The 16,560-nt window shown below is 37.2% G+C and overlaps 1 protein-coding gene across 7 annotated transcripts in view; it reads right to left on the reverse strand.

Moving 5' to 3' along the window:
* LOC127499176 (protein NLRC5-like) overlaps positions 1-11,557 on the reverse strand; it is a 784,214-nt gene extending 772,657 nt beyond the window's left edge. For 3 of the 7 annotated variants that reach the window (XM_051869362.1, XM_051869365.1, XM_051869363.1), the window contains exons 1-4: positions 11,351-11,556; positions 10,974-11,064; positions 10,571-10,684; positions 10,239-10,334 (exon numbers count right to left, since the gene is read on the reverse strand). In XM_051869362.1, the coding sequence (XP_051725322.1) occupies positions 10,239-10,334; positions 10,571-10,684; positions 10,974-11,023 (260 nt within the window). In that variant the 5' untranslated portion in view covers positions 11,024-11,064; positions 11,351-11,556. Of the gene's footprint in view, positions 1-289; positions 464-5,529; positions 5,602-8,309; positions 10,026-10,238; positions 10,335-10,570; positions 10,685-10,973; positions 11,065-11,350 lie in introns of all 7 variants that reach the window. The other 4 variants (XM_051869360.1, XM_051869366.1, XM_051869364.1 and 1 more) reach the window with 4 other exon arrangements.
* Positions 11,558-16,560: the final 5,003 nt, after the last annotated feature.

Here is a 16,560-nt window from a genome sequence, read left to right on the forward strand (position 1 = left end):
TGTCCCTAAATATATACATGTATATGTATAAATACAAAACAAATATACACCGTACACACACATATATTACATAAACTTTATTTTAATCATGACTAACTGGCTAACAGGTTGAAAAAAAAATCATTTTTGAGTGAACTAACCCTTTAAATTGATGAATGGTAATTTGAATGAATGAATGTAATAATAGTTTTCCCTGAATTCTATTCCATTTTAATGTTACTTTATGAATTATTGAAATTTCAAAATTCACAGTGACACAGTTTCATGTGAGAGTCGCGTATGATCTTACTCTAGTTCCTCCAGTTTACAGTGAGGATTCTCCAGTACAGCAGAAATCATCTTCACTCCCGAGTCTCCTAGTTTATTCCTAGACAGATCCAGTTCTCTCAGGTGTGAGGGGTTTGATCTCAGAGCTGAAGCCAGAGCAGCACAACCTTCATCTGTGACACCACAATCCTTCAACCTGTAGAGAACAATGACACACTCTTCACTCTCTCAGATCAAAACTTACAGGGCCACATTTCCCAAAAGCATCATAAACCTTGTAGAAACAATTGTATGAATCATCCTAAAATTACAGTCTGTTTCCCAAAACCAGGAGTGTGTTTGTGTAAATGTAATTAGGGAAGCGTGGGGCACAACCTAAAGCAGGGTTAGTTGTAACACACATGGTTTAAATACTTCCACACATGATAGCATGATGAAAATTAGTGTATTTACTAGTTGCCATATTAGCAAAATATAGAGAAAAAAAATTGCGCCAAAATTCAGAAATCTTTGGAAGATATCACTGAATATTTATTTAACAATAGCAAAAGTAAATGTTAATTTTTCATCTATATTGTTTTGTTTATTTAAAATCAGACAAATCTGATATTATTTTAATCTCTAATCTGTTAGTTCTTTAATGTTTCACTAACTAGCAGAAGACACTAACCAAGTTTAAATTCCAGTTGCACAGATCGGGTTCGTTGTAACACTGCGTTACAATGTGCTCCGCTATTAGAGCTATGCTATTCTATACAGTTACCAATACAATTGGCATAATTAACTTTTATGAATATCTGTTGAGATACCATGAAGAAAAGGTGAATAAAGACTGAGAGGAAGAACCTGAACATCCATAAAATATTATTTTAATCAATGTTCAGCACTGGTACTGGCTCGTCTAAAAGCTGAAGTGATTTTTATTTATTAGTTAAAGTATAACTCAATATTTTAACTCATTGCTAAAGTGGAATAATCTATCAAAGCATACTGATTAATCAGTGTAATAATCAGCAATTAGTCGATTAATCGTTCCAATAATCGGTAGATTAATCGATTATCGAAATAATCGTTTGTTGCAGCCCTATAAAGAAATAATAATTGTCTTTTAATGATAAAATATTTTAGTTTATCATGTATATTATTTTGATTAGATCATATGGTCATGTTACAGTGTGCCCCACCTATGGGGCATGTTGTCACATTTCACTTCTCTTCTTTCGGGGTAAATAAAGAAAAAAGTATACACTGCATTAATGAAACAAAGCCACATATTTGTAGCAGACATGTGTGAAATTAATGTGGAACAAAGTTAATTCTCTGAACCCTAAGTAGATTTACACAAACTGAGAAAGTCAAAAAGCGTTAGGTTGTGCCCCGCTCTCCCCTAGTTAGTGTACTTAAGGTTGTGACTATTTTGTACCTGTTTCTGAGTATCAAAGTTATTAGCAACTTTTACTCTCTATTTGTCTACATTTTTTAATAAATATGTACTCTTTACTCTAATACATTTGTAATGAGTTATGCAATTATTTGTTACATTTTGCATGGCACCTAACTTTTTCTGCTGCAGTTTATTTCTGCTACAAAAAAAAAGCAATATTGCCATCTACAGGACATTGAAGGAACTATATCTTGTGTGCTTTACCTTTACTCACCCAAACTTGTCAACAAGGCTACTTTACACAAATGCGAGTGCATGTGCAGGTAGTTGCTGAATCGCAGGTGTTTCATATTTGAGAGCATATATGAGGACGTGGTTGCAGCCGGTGATGAGGCCCAAACCAGCACGTCCAGTGTAAGTAGGCTTTGACTCTTTAATTTTATGTATCCGTTATATTGAAGAGAACTTTTTGAAGGATATTGGTTTCCTTATGCTCTTTTTGAGCACCTGAGCCTAACTGAGATGTTTGTAGATGTTTAAAAGGCTGTTGTGTTTACCTTGATTTATTGCAAGTTTGAGGTGTTCGGTTTTATTTTGATTTTAGAAAAGTGACGTGCAGTGACGCGTTGCTAAGATGGCAGCGGCCTCATTTTCACTTCAAAAATGCTCTTCAGAAATCTACAGGTGACGTCACATCCATATTGTTTTACAGTCTATGATGTAAATCTGTGGTGAAAAATGGAACTGCAGCGTGCTGTCATAGAGCGCCATTGGGGCAGATTTCAGACTGCCGCTTATTTTCATGGTACCTTACATAAACCTCACTCCAGACCAAGACGATATCAGTCCGCTTCAGATATGTGTCTGCTTCAGGTCAATAACTAGTTGGCATATCTGTTCTTCCTATGTGGAGTAATGAATTAATGAAAGTATAAATCTTTTAATTTAAACGTGCTCATGTGAATAGCCTTTATACAGTAGTTCTGTTGTGTTTGTTTTATGTTTGTTCTGAGAAAAGACGTGACTTTGTTTTCCTCACTGGAACTTCTAACTTGTAATATTCTAAAACAACATTTGGACACAATAAATACTACATTAAGGCAATTCTAAGATGGCATTCTATGCGTTTGTCGTGTGAACTAAAGTCTGTCAATCATCGATAGAGCGCCACCCTCAGGCTGAATAACGCAAGGACATTAGAATTCTGCCAAAAGTGTCTGATGTGTTCAGTGATCAGGATATAAAGCTTACAAAATGTTTAAAGTGTGAATCATTGAATCATTCATTCAAACGATTCGTTCATTCACCGCCGTGTGTTGCTCAGACACGCAAATCAATCCTGACTTCTGCAGCTTTGTTTGGAAATATTTTTGTTGGCGAAATAGAGCGAAAATAGGCAATATTGTATCTAAAATGTAAGTCACTAAATATTAACTTCTTGTTTTTTGAACTGTTGTATAAAATCAATATCACATTTGTAATCATGTTGATATTTGGAGAAAAACTGCACTCTTCATATGATATTGATTAAATGATATAAATATTTAAGACATATACAGATGTACTTTTACCTCCTTATCTTCAATATTGGGTGCATTACAAATGTTTTAATCACGCAGTGAAAGCGTGCACTCTAAATGCGCCAGCGCACTAGTCTAACCTACTAGACTAAGGTTACATCACGTAGTGGATGAGATGCGTGCGACTCTCTGTGTTTGTTTTTGTAAAGTGAGAGAAATACTCGATAATTTCAGATCGCATATCGTTAAAACAACAATCACAATATTATCTCACACCCCTATAACGGACTCAATATCAGTAGCGACTCCTGGCTGAAAGTTTAGGTAGGGCAGATTGGGCTCAGCGCTAGTTTATGATAAGCTTTGTTCCTGAAAGAATCAGCCGTTTGAATGAATCGGCTGAAACTAATGACTCACTCATTGACAGTGACTTGCTGCCAACTGATGTCACATTTAAATGATCTTTTCATTTTAATAATTTCAAAATATCAATATTCAGCGTTTTATGTTTAAAACATTATATGCATTTGTAACTGCAGTTTAAATGCATATAAAAGCACTTTAGATGCAGTTTCTGTGTTTCCACTGCATTGCAAAGATTAATTTTGTTGATATTGATTTCATTTGATTGGTAACAGCCCTAGTGTATCTTATTGTTCTAATTGAATTTATTGATTAAATGACACAAAAGATTTGTTAATTAATTTGATACAAAAGATGAGGCATGAATTTAATTAGGTTAAAAAATAAAGGTAAAAATGGTAAAAGGTAAAAAATCATTTTAAACTTATTGGAAAAGATAATTTCAGTCACTGCTGCAAACTAACCACCGCACAAAATATGAAGAATATCAAAAACTTTAGGAGTCAGCTGCCCACGGGAAAAACCTGCCAAGGTACCAACACAATAACACACTCAGCAAAATATCATCTAATTATCATTATAGAGAAAATCTCAGATAATATCAAGATATAATTTTTTGTCAATATCGCACACCCCTAGTCCGTTAGTTTGCTTTTGGCTATAAGAAATATGTAGGCTATAGGACCCTACGTGAAAGTGCCCGCTCACTTTTGCCCGGGCCCGGCCAAAAATAAAATTCTGCCTACGCCACTGCAGCCACGGATCAGCTGCGCACTGCAAACGCGACATGCGTGAAAGCACAATATGCGCGTGCTGCTCCTGCAACGCATACGTACTGCAGACGGAGTGTGTGTGAAACAGGTGTAAGTACTCACGCTCTGTATGAGCAGCAGCTTTATGTGTTCCAGGTGTGTGCGCTGACTGCGCTCAGAACCGCTCTCAGAAACCATGCGCACGTATCGAATGAGCGCTGTTTCACTTCTTACTGCACAATGTTCTTAAATCGTACGGCTTAAAAGTGCATTGCTTCATGAGACCGTGTAATAACTCCACACTGGTGATGAAATGACTGTGACGCTAAAGTCTGACATAATCAATTATGCGTTTGGTTGGTGAGATCGGCCTGTTTTAGTGACTCCTGATCGATTCATAAGCTGTGTCCCAATTCAGAGGCTGCATCCTTCAAAGGTCGGTATGAGCGTTGTTAGATGGGACGGTCTAGCCTACGGAGCACTGATCTTAGATTTATCTGATGTACCCATCATTTCACGACAAACGAAAGCCACATTTGGAGGAGTCTTCTAATTGGGACAGCCTTCACTGTGACACACTCGGCCTTCGAAGGATGCAGCCTCTGAATTGAGTCACAGCAATAGAATCTGATTATCGTCCGATAACGATCTGCAGTCGATCGATCGGAGCATCCCTAATTTTAAACGATCTTTATTTTTATGAACTACAGTCCATAAATCCAGAGAATCAATCTTTTAGTCTGTGCTGTTTTCAGTTGATGCATTTTTGATAAGAAAATCTCAGCTTTCAAATTCTGTCAAACGTATTAAGAAATTCAAACAATAAATGTGTTTTTGGCGCTCTTTAATGTGGCTGACAGATCGCTGTAGTGTCTCAGTTCAAGCAGCAGTGCGGAGCACGAGTGAACCGGTTATCTTTTCCTCTTTACTAGTAGTTATAGCATGAAAGAAACATGGATAATATTAGGATCGCCTCAACTCACTGCAGAGAACATACATTTACCTCAGCTAAAACACATTAGCTAAAACACAAAGTAATTTTATCATGTCTCAGTTTGTAAAAATGAACAGAAACACATTTACAGTAATGCTCTTACAATAGAAGCCTAGCAGGTCAGATAGGTGGAGGGTTTAAAAGCTGAAGTGTGACGCTCATATTTTTTGTTGAACCATTAATTTATATTTTTAAGTAAAAAAATGTTATAAAGTTTTCACAGTGATGATTGTTCTCAGTGTTACTTACCTAGCTGATCTAGTTGCTGTAACCACAGGCAGCATCTTCTGAAGAACTTCATCTCCTGTATTTACTGCGTCACTATTTGAAAATAAAAAATATGTTAATTATTAATGCTAATAATAACAATTAATACTATGAGTAATATTATAAGTAAATATTACATTAAATACCTTCAATAAACACTGCTTTAAAAAGGACATGTGAAAAAGTTTTATTAGTATCTAACTGAAGAAGTTACTGAACATATTCTGCCAACACAGATTTGTTTTTTTCTTTTGTAAGACTGATGCTAGACTGATGCTGGGCTACTCTTTGAGAAAACAAAGGAAATTAACATTTGAACTCTCTTTTGCAAAATTAGCATCCCCATCCGAGACGCAATCACACTGAGTCAATCACACCTCAGCATTGCCTTAATCTACATTTCCTTTCCTTCGTTATCATACAACACTATACATGTTTGGTATCATTTGAAATGACTGGTACAAAGGTCTAAAGGTCAAAAGGTCGAAAGGTTTAAAGAGATGTTGCAGGAGGCTCGGGGCGATTCTGTAATCAGAGTCTAGGACACTCAGCAATGTGCAATTTTCTACTGTCAGGTATGAATCTTTTTACTCTTTTTCTGAGCATTTGATGTTTTGTATTGATCATCTTTGAATTGATTATGTAATTGGCATGATACATTTACCTGACTAATAAATTGTTACATTTGGCTTTATTCTGACTTACTCTGAAATTATTGACTTCAGCAGATAACGATGTATCCGTTGTTACCGTAAATCTACGACCAGGGTTCAGTACATACTAGATCTCAGATTGTATGGAGCATGGGGCACATCTGGTGAGATTCTAGATTTCTGACTAACTGCTTGACTTTAACTAAGTTGTTATTCAATCGCATTCACTATATGGGGCTAGACAAAGGTGTACTGGTCATAACCTCTGGTCATTGCCTCTGCTTTAATTAAGTTGTTATATAGTTATATTATTAACTATATGGGGCCAGATAAATTACTATCGAGGGGCGACATTACCTCATAGTACTGGTCATAACCCCTGATTATCGTCGGAGCTTTAACCAAGTTTTTATATAGGCGATTGTATGGGGCTACATGGGTACCTTTTAACAATAGCAAGCATGGGCAGCATTGTTAAATTGCTTTAGCCGTAACCTCTGCTTATTGATCAGACTGAAGAGTTTTTGATCGTGGGCCCGCATAACAGCTGGTGCGAGGACCCTGTGCGACTCTGAGAACCGAATGAACGAGTACAATAAGAGTAAAGAGTTAAACAGAATAATCAAATGTCTAGATAAATTATCATATAAATAGTCAATAATCAATTGGCATTTCAACCTAAATTCGAGGTCATAATAAAATGGAGTCAGATAAACATTTAATTGGAATTAAACTACTTTGCACAAGAAACCTTCCCCGTCCTGTGGGAAACCGCCGTTGGGCCGATTGGACGGGCCTTACACTTTTTCTTGTCAGTGTTGTTGTGGCAGGTCTATTAGTCTGCATTCACACTACAACACTTAGTGACAGATCTATTTTGACATATCAGATTTTTTTTGTCCTGTCCGTTGCTATGGTTATCACTATGTCAACCATCGCAATTTCAGGAGAGACATTTCCGGAAGTTCCGGGAGTCTCCTGCATATTGATATTGGGTGTTTCTCAAACAGTCCAGTCCTTCTGAGGCTTGTAGACTCGAGTCCTCCTCAGCATTAAACACTAGAATGAGACGCTCTAGTAAGTGTGCATGGCTACATCACACATGTTTCCGCTCCAACAGCACAAAAAAACTAATAAAACTTAATTTTGGAAAAACACTTTGTATTAAAAATCTTTTCTTAATGCAATACAGTGAATGACAACCGTCTGTGTCTCCCAGTGGCTTACATTACTGGCAGTTTAGTGTTAGTGATTAATTTACACCAAAACAAAAGATAACATGTATGCCTTCATCACTGAAAACATTATTTTTGTCTTACATTTCATAATGAACTCAGATAAGTGCAGACTCGTTTCCATCAGTTCTTTTCCGTGGATTGGAATGTGTGCAAAGGATTGTGGGTGATTGAAGGACACAAAGGATACACTTGATGCATCCTTCAAAATGAGCTGAATGAAGGATGTGAAACGAAGGCTGCCTTCAAAGGATCCTTCAAACTGAGGCCCCGTTTACACTAGTGCATTTTCGTTTTAAAACACATACGTTTTGCTACGGTTACGCCTGTCGTTTACACTACACTGGGGTTTACGAACCTTGAAAACGGAGACTTTCGAAAATGCTGCAGAGCCCGTTTTAGTTTGAAAATGCTGGGGTTGCATTTCAGTGTAAACGTACCAAAACAGAGACTTTTGAAAATGAGGGCGTGGCTGCCCACATTCACTCTGCGTATCCTTGACGACCGTGTAAACAATAACATGGAGACTGAACTGCAATCTTTGCTGACATTTTTAGCTGTGCAGTTAAACTCTGCATTTTTGTAAACTGCAGCTACCTACATGTGCAAGAGGCAACTGTTTACACTTGTACACGTATGCCCAGTGTGCATGAACACAAATGACCTATTTTGGATTCAAAACAGAAAAGTTTGTATCCCTGTGCTTTATTACGGTGATTTTTGGGAGTGTTTGTGTGAGAGAGAAATAAAAGAACATAAAAATATGAACTACTAAACTCTGTGTGACATCTGCAGGATTACAGATTTATCAGATTCTTCTTTCTCTTTGTTCATAATGTTTCAGACTGTAATGATTGTACTCAGTGTTACTTACTGATTATTTGTGTATCCAATTAAGCTGCTCATGTTAAACTCCTGCATTGTCTCCTCTGAGGTCAAAAACACAAAAACTAAAGCTGACCACTGAGATGAGGAGATTTTCACATTACGTAATCCTCCAGAGCTCATATGAGGTTCAGCTTCATTCACTAGTGAAAGATCACCCAGTTCATTCAGACAGTGAAACAGATTGATGTATTTATCTGGAGAGGGATTCTCACTGATCTTCTCTTTGATATAGTGAACTGTTTTCTCATTGTTGTGAGAGCTGTTTCCTGTCCGTGTCTTTAGTTCTTGTAAGAGACTCTGATTAGACTCCACTGACAGACCCAGAAGGAAACGAAGGAAAAGGTCCAGATGCCCATTTTTACAGTCTAAAGCCTCATCCACAGCTCTCTGATGGAGATCAGATAGTGAAGCTTTAGTTGGTTTGGTAATCTGGTCAAACACATTGATGTTCTTGTTTATAAAGGAGAGATGCACATATAGAGCTGCTAGATGTTCCTGAATGCTCAGATGAACAAAGCAGAAGACTTTCCCCTGATACAAGCCCAACTCCTCTCTGAAGATCTGAGTGCACAATCCTGAGTACACTGATGCTTCTGTCACATCAATGCCACACTCTCTCAGGTCTTCCTCATAGAAGATCAGGTTGCCTTTCACAAGCTGCTGAAATGCCAGTTTCCCCAGTTTGACAATCATGTCTTCATCTTTCACTTTCTTCTCATAGTCCTTCTCATGTTTGATGTTGGTCTGAAGGATCAGGAAGTGTGTGTACATTTGAGTCAGAGTCTTGGGAATCTCTCCACTCTCTGCTTCACTCAACATCTTCTCTAGAACAGTGGCTGAGATCCAGCAGAACACTGGGATGTGACACATAATAAAGAGGCTCCTTGATGACTTCAGGTGTGAGATGATCCTGTCGGCAAGTCTCTTATGACTGATTCTCTTCCTGAAGTATTCCTGCTTCTGTGGGTCACTGAAGCCTCGTACCTCTGTCACTCGATGGACACACTCAGAGGGGACGAGATCAGCTGCTGCTGGTCTGGAGGTGATCCAGATGAGAGCAGAGGGAAGCAGATTCCCCGCAATGAGGTTCGTCAGCAGCACGTCCACTGAGGCTGATTCAGTCACATCACACAACCTCACATCGCTCTGAAAATCCAGAGACAGACGACACTCATCCAGACCATCAAAGATGAAGGAAACTTTATACTTATCACTGGATATTTCCATTTCTTTTGTTTCAGGGAAAAAGACATGAAGAAGATCTGAAAGACTGAGTGTTTTGTCCTTCATCAAGTTGATCTCTCTGAAAGGAAGAGGAAATATGAGCTGGACGTCCTGATTCTCTTTCCCTTCAGCCCAGTCCAGGATGAACTTCTGCACAGAGACTGTTTTTCCAATGCCAGCGACTCCCTTTGTCAGCACAGTTCTGATGGGTTTGTCTTGTCCAGGTAAAGGTCTAAAGATGTCACTGCATTTGATCGGTGTGTCCTCTGTTTCTGCTCTCCTGGACTGTGTCTCAATCTGTCTCACCTCATGCTCATTATTGATCTCTCCACTTTCACTCTCTGTGATGTAGAGCTCTGTGTAGATCTCATTCAGGAGTGTTGGGTTTCCCTGCTTTGATATTCCCTCATACAAACACTCAAACTTCTTTCTCAGATTTGATCTCAGTGTGTTTAAGACCTCAGGTTTAGAGTCATGGCTGTAAGATTAAAATACCAGATTATTACACAAGTTTAAAAAGTAAATATCCATAAATTACAAAATAGATCATTTTGTTTGCTGTATTATGAGACACAGAACATCATTAGGTTTCTGAAATGTTTCAATTATTAATCATGTGATTGAGTGATGTGTGATGTGCATTGCAGCACCTAAAATTAAGCAACAACAACAAAAAAGTCCTCCATTTTACCTGAAACCAGGATTCATGCTTTCATTAAAGTCTTGTGGTCGAATCACAGGCGTGTTCACAGTTTTGTTTTTAACTGGACTGGATAAAAGATTTGACCTTCAATCAGAATGAAGAGGGTAAAGAATCAGACACACTGATATTGATGTAATTGTGTCATTAACTGAGTAACAGACCAACAGATTTTACAGTGTGTGAATGTTTTAACAATACAATACATCAAGCTTTGCACAAGAACACAATGGAAATCATTAATAGACTGAAACTTACTGAACTCATTACACTGCTGTATATTAATAATGACTATAAGCATATATTTTATAGAAATAATATACCTGGGATCAGGCTGTGTGTTTCCACTCTTAAAATTTGTTGGCTCAATCATAGACCAGTTACTCTTCACAGACACACAGCTGGACTCTGGGTTTGAGCTCTTCTGCTGGACTGAACTGTAACAGAACAGATTCAGTTCAATCCTTTAGATTACTGTGTTCATTCTTTATGACAGGAACCATATTAATATAAACACATTTATCTTTCATCAAAAAGCACTTTGAGGAAACTTTATGATCTTTTTCTTTAATATTTCATGTTAATATTAAAACAAACAAAAACAGACAAAACAGGATACACTTTTTTCTGTAATCTGTTTCTGCGATCAGTGGGTGGAAAAAATGAAAAACTGTGATCTTTTTTCTGTGATATAATACAATATTTTACAGTGTTTGTTGAAAGTACCTGCATCCTGGAGAAAAATCTCCATCTCTGGATCCTTGTGAATCACCCATGATGAAGCTGCAGGAGAATCTGATGAGTTTGATCTCCTCCACTGACAAAATAGACACAAAATTAAATGATTTAACAACCTTCATAATTTAGCTGAACATATGTTGAGTGTGGGAGAAAAAGGATCACGTGACTGCGTTAACTCAAGCTCAGTTATACATGTTTACACTGTTAAACTTCTGAAGAATCACAGACATCACGAAACACACAAGAAACATTGAAGTCAAGTTGAAAGAAACACTTTATTAAAGTTTATTTATTTTATTTTACCAAACAATCATATATACATTCATATTAGTATGAGGAAGTCACCACACATGAACACTCACCTTGATCAAACTTTCACAAGTTACAGGTTCTCAAATCCTCCAGCTTTAACATCATAAAGATACACGGAAATTCCTGCATAAACTTTGATAAACGTTTCTATTAAACACTTTGACGCTCGTGTTCGTATTTTAACAGCATAAAATGGCGACAGATGAACTCTAACTTACTTTCACTTTCTCTCTCTCTCGTCACAAATAGAGAGAGAGAGAGAGAGAGAGAGAGAGAGAGAGAGAGAGAGAGAGAGAGAGAACGGGTCAGTATCGATCAACTTCTCTCTCTTTCTCTGAACTCCGATGAGAGATTAAACAGTCTGATCCAAACACAGATCCAGAAGCTCATCAACAATAACATTCAAGTATTAGCAAATACATTTGAATATTTCAAGACAGTGTAAAAATAAAGAAGCATTTTGTCGCTGTAGTGTGTACGTCGCCCTCTGCTGACAGAAAACAAACTGCGCATGCTACTATTCAAACGACCTTTTATTTATTTATTTATTTAATTATTTTATTGCAGCAAGCAATTTTATGTCTAAAAAGACGTTTACAATACAATTAAACAATTTCAAAAAATATGGAACATTTTACAACTTAACATAATAAAAATATAAAACATTGACAAAAAAGTTAAATAAAAAAGGTTAACAATGTTTTTTGGTTTATAAAACAACTTGATTAATTGTCGGTTCCATAAATTTCATGTTTTCTGTAAAGCACTTTGAATTGCCTTGTTGTTGAAATGTGCTATACAAAATAAACTTGCCTGGCCAAATCAAAATCTCATATTTTCATATCATAATGATCAAAAGATTAAAATATATATGAGGCTTTCATAACAAATAATAATAGGTTGCACAGGTTTCATGTTTACCCCCTTGTATTTAGATAATTAGAGAGTTTTAGGGCACAAGGAAACACTACAGTACATGTGCATGTAGCATGTTAATCTAACACAACATGGCTTACTCTGAGTCTGCACTGTTACCCGCTAAAATGTCACGGTTCCTACACATGATAACAAATAATGTACATAAATAATGAACACATGTCAAAATGAAAAACACAGGTACTTAAAGGACCAAAAGCAGGAAAGAATTTGCTTTAACATTTGCTGTTGCTTGCTCTCCGATTGTAAAATGGCGGAAATGTTTATCGCGAGATCTGGCAACAGTGATCTCTACTAACTTTCAAGTGAAAACACGTTTTGATGCCGGAAGTGATCTCTCGCGCGTATACTTCAATGAGTGTGAGATCACTTCCGTTGTCAGAGCGCGTTCAGACCTCACACACCGGATGTGCAGGGCAGTTGGACATAGTGGTGTATTAGAGGTAAAAAATGATATAAATATTGTTCGGTTTCTCGCACAAACCAATCGTTTCGTGTCTTAGGACATCAATATGTCGTCACGAGCCGCAGGGTTTAATTTGGATTTGTCTGTGCATGTTTTGTTTTTTTGACTCTATTAGATTGTGTTCCCATTGACATGCATTATATGACTGACAGACGGCAATGGTTGGAGTTAAAAATCATCATTTGTGTTCTACTGAAGAAACAAAGTCACCTACATCGTGGATGCCCTGGGGGTAAGCAGATAAACATCACATTTTCATTTTTGGGTGAACTATCCCTTTAACACTATTTTGACTACACTCATTGCTGGTCTGAATCAGGACTGTAGCCAAGCCGTAAAAATTAGACTGCCTCGATTTCGCCGGGTGGACTAAAAGCAGACTGCACATAGCCTATCCAATTCAGAGCTAAATCATGACTACAGATAGACCATGTCATGAAATGACACTTTACATCTTGTAGATATCATTGACATTGCAAACATGATGGGATATCAACCATCTCATGCACTTCCTGTCCAAAAAATACAATAAATCAGGATTGACTATAGGTGGGCTACAAATAGCCGGTCTGACTACGAGCTAAATCGTGGCTACGCACAGCCTACACACAGAACATGTCAAAGATATGAAACCAAACACCTTGTAATCACTGTTGACTTTGCTTACATGATGGAATATCATACATCTCGCAAGTTATTTTGGCAAAAACGACATGTAACCAAATTAAAGATTATTGTGGCTAAAAGTGGGTTACTCATAGCCGGACTATATCGGGCCTATAGTTAACCGAGACGGTGAAATGACGGCTGTTGCTTGCTGGGTAAGAACAAGAACAACTTCAACATTTCAAAATAACAATGGATGACATCAAAATATAAATAATGAAGGACGACAAAGGCATAAATTAGGGGAAGGCAATCATTAATTTTTGTTGTCAATCTTTTTTAGTGTCATAATTAAATAGTTAAGGTCACAGAGAAAGTGGTTTAATTTGGGCAGTGTTGAGAAAAATTTACATTTATGAATGTAATATTTTGCCAATAAAATAACTAAATTTCCTATATATTTTATATTTTGTTCACAATGTGAAAAATAACAGAATATATCACACATAGTTAAATCAATGACCAAATTGGATTTCGAAGCCCAAAAATTTGACAAATAAGACCAAAATTCTTTGACAAAGAGGCATTTGAAGAAAAGATGATCAATTGACTCAATACTAAAATTACAAAAAATTACAACTCAAACTAGTATTATAGATAAATATAGATAAATTCATCACTTTTTTGAGATCAACCCGATCACGCCAAAGCGTGTCATACACACGCTGGTCCACTAGAGGAAGCGCGTCAGTGTCACGATTTGCCTTCTCTAGGCGTATGGTATTTGGGGTAAAAAGCGCCCCTTCTGTTGGGGCAAAAGGCACAATAATTAACATGATAATGAACAGCTGACTGACTTTTCCATTTCTTGACATGACATGGTTAGATTCAGATGGAAAATAACATATATCAAATTAGGTATCCATCCAAGAGATAATACCCATATTGATAATGAAACAATCATATTTAAAAAATATTATATTAATCATATCATAATAAAATATCATTTATTGTTACTACTGTAAATCTATTAAATATTATGGGATCTCCTTCAATGCTTTCAGAATCTTTATTTTTATTCAGATTTAGCATATGAATGATGCATTCACCTCATATATCAGGACACACTGCTTTCTCCTAAAGGAAAGTACATGTAAGTTCAAGTGCATGCTTTTAAAAGGAAAAAGTATCGGTGTCAGTGATATTGGTCCTGTATTTACTTGGAATGGGATCAATACCAAAGTTTGCAGTATCGCCCACCCCTAATGTGCAGTAACATTAGATCCTTTCTCCGTGTCTAGTGTACTTTCTGTTCTGTGGTGAACGACAAATCCAGGAAGTCTTGCTGCAAGAGAATTAACTGTTTTTTTGGTCCTTTGTCCAACAGCTCCTGTCCTTACCTACACCCTTTACCCCTTACCTCCACCTACTGAACCAACGGCTCTTTTAAGAGTGACTTCTATATCCTCTTACTGTCTCTCTCTCTCTCTCTCTCTCTCTCTCTCTCTCTCTCTTTCTCTCTCTTCCAGAAGCCCCCGTGTCTTCAAGTAAGTATTGTTATTCTATCCTTTATTTTTCTTTCACCTTACTGTCTCTCACTGTCCATAACACTTAGCCGGCCTTTTTGTTTTTCCTATAGCCTCCCTACACCCATCCTCAGTCTTTATTTTTTGTCTGATCATGCTTTTATCTTCCTTTCCAATATAGTATCGTTGAAATGGACACGACTCATTTTGAGTCGGCTGAGGAGGTTCCCACGGCAGTTACCCAATCAAACTGCTCTCAACATTCATTTGGTAAGATGACACCTTACTGTAATTAAGCAAGTTAGCAACAATAAGCGTGAAAGGAATGATTATTTTCTTATTTCTGTCTTTCAGACTGTGAGATGCAGAAATTGCAGGACATTCTGACCTCATCAGATGTTCAAGGCACAAAGTGTCCTTCAACATCCACATCATGGTGCTTGTGTCAATCTGCAGCCCAAGATGAGTGGCGGAAAGCAAGATCTGATCACATCGACTGCTTGCTGTCCTGCAATGTGGCTCCAGAAAGGAACTGCAGCCACTGCACATCTCCTGCCATCATTCGCTGCATGCCACAAGAGTGTCTGTGTATGGACTGAGACAGACATAAACATGAGAAACTCTCCCTCCATAACAGGGAGTCCTGCATTGAGGGAATTTACAAGCCCATTGAGCCAACGGTGAGCTGTGTAAAAAAACATGGCAGATATTCACTGTTCAATCAAGGTAGAGATTATTTTGGTAAAGTGGTTAAAGTTATGGTTTGTTTATTTATTTATTTGACTTTTATTTAAATTACCATCTTAACTGGACATATTTTAATGTTTTCTCACTAATTATTGAGCTTCTCTTTTCAGTGAGATCTGTCCATTAATGCACTTGTGACCCTGCAAACATCACAGAATCAGTTGGCCGAGCAATAATTTTAGTTTGCATAAATGGTATGAACTATGGTTTTATATTTTAATTTATTTTGTCCCTTTGTGTGTTACAAACAAGTATTGTTCTACTGTTTGATTTTAGGTCGGTATGATTTGCACTTGCCAAACTTGCTGTGCAGATTATGTCTGGCACATTGGACACCTGACATGAGCGACCTAATAAGATTGGCCAGCATCTGTGAATGCTGACACTCTGTTTTCAGTGGATGTCTTCAGTACATTTGAAGAAATGAAAACTGTTGCACCCAGTTTATCGTTTTTTGCGGATGTTGGACAGGAGGACTTGTCACTTTGGAAGGGTAAGATCAGTGTGGATCAAGGTTGCCATAAGTAGAGTTGGGAGAATATTAGTGTAGCTATTTCATTTTACTCTTTACTACTCAAATGTACAGGCTGGGAAAACACATGGAGACGTATTCCAAAGAAGCTATATGGAATACACATTCTGCCAGTTCCAGTGTGAGAAAATGGCCAGTGTAGAGCACTTCACCTGCCCGGCATGTACACCCAACATGCTTGTACCGAAAACAGTACCGATTTCGTCAGTCAAAAGGGTTAGTTGTTTTACAATTGTAGTTGTTTTATTTAATTTGAAATTAACAGAACAAATAATGTCTGACACTGTACATCTTTTTTTCTTATTCTATCAAGGTCAGAGGAACCATATTTTGATGGCACCTTCATTGCCAAGGACACTGATGTTCACCATTTTGTTGATGAGATCAGGAGTAAAATGAAAAGTGTTAGTAAAATATACAGTGTTGCACCTTTGATTTAAATCCACA

Source organism: Ctenopharyngodon idella, chromosome 17 (assembly GCF_019924925.1).
Source record: "Ctenopharyngodon idella isolate HZGC_01 chromosome 17, HZGC01, whole genome shotgun sequence".
NCBI lineage: Eukaryota > Metazoa > Chordata > Actinopteri > Cypriniformes > Xenocyprididae > Ctenopharyngodon > Ctenopharyngodon idella.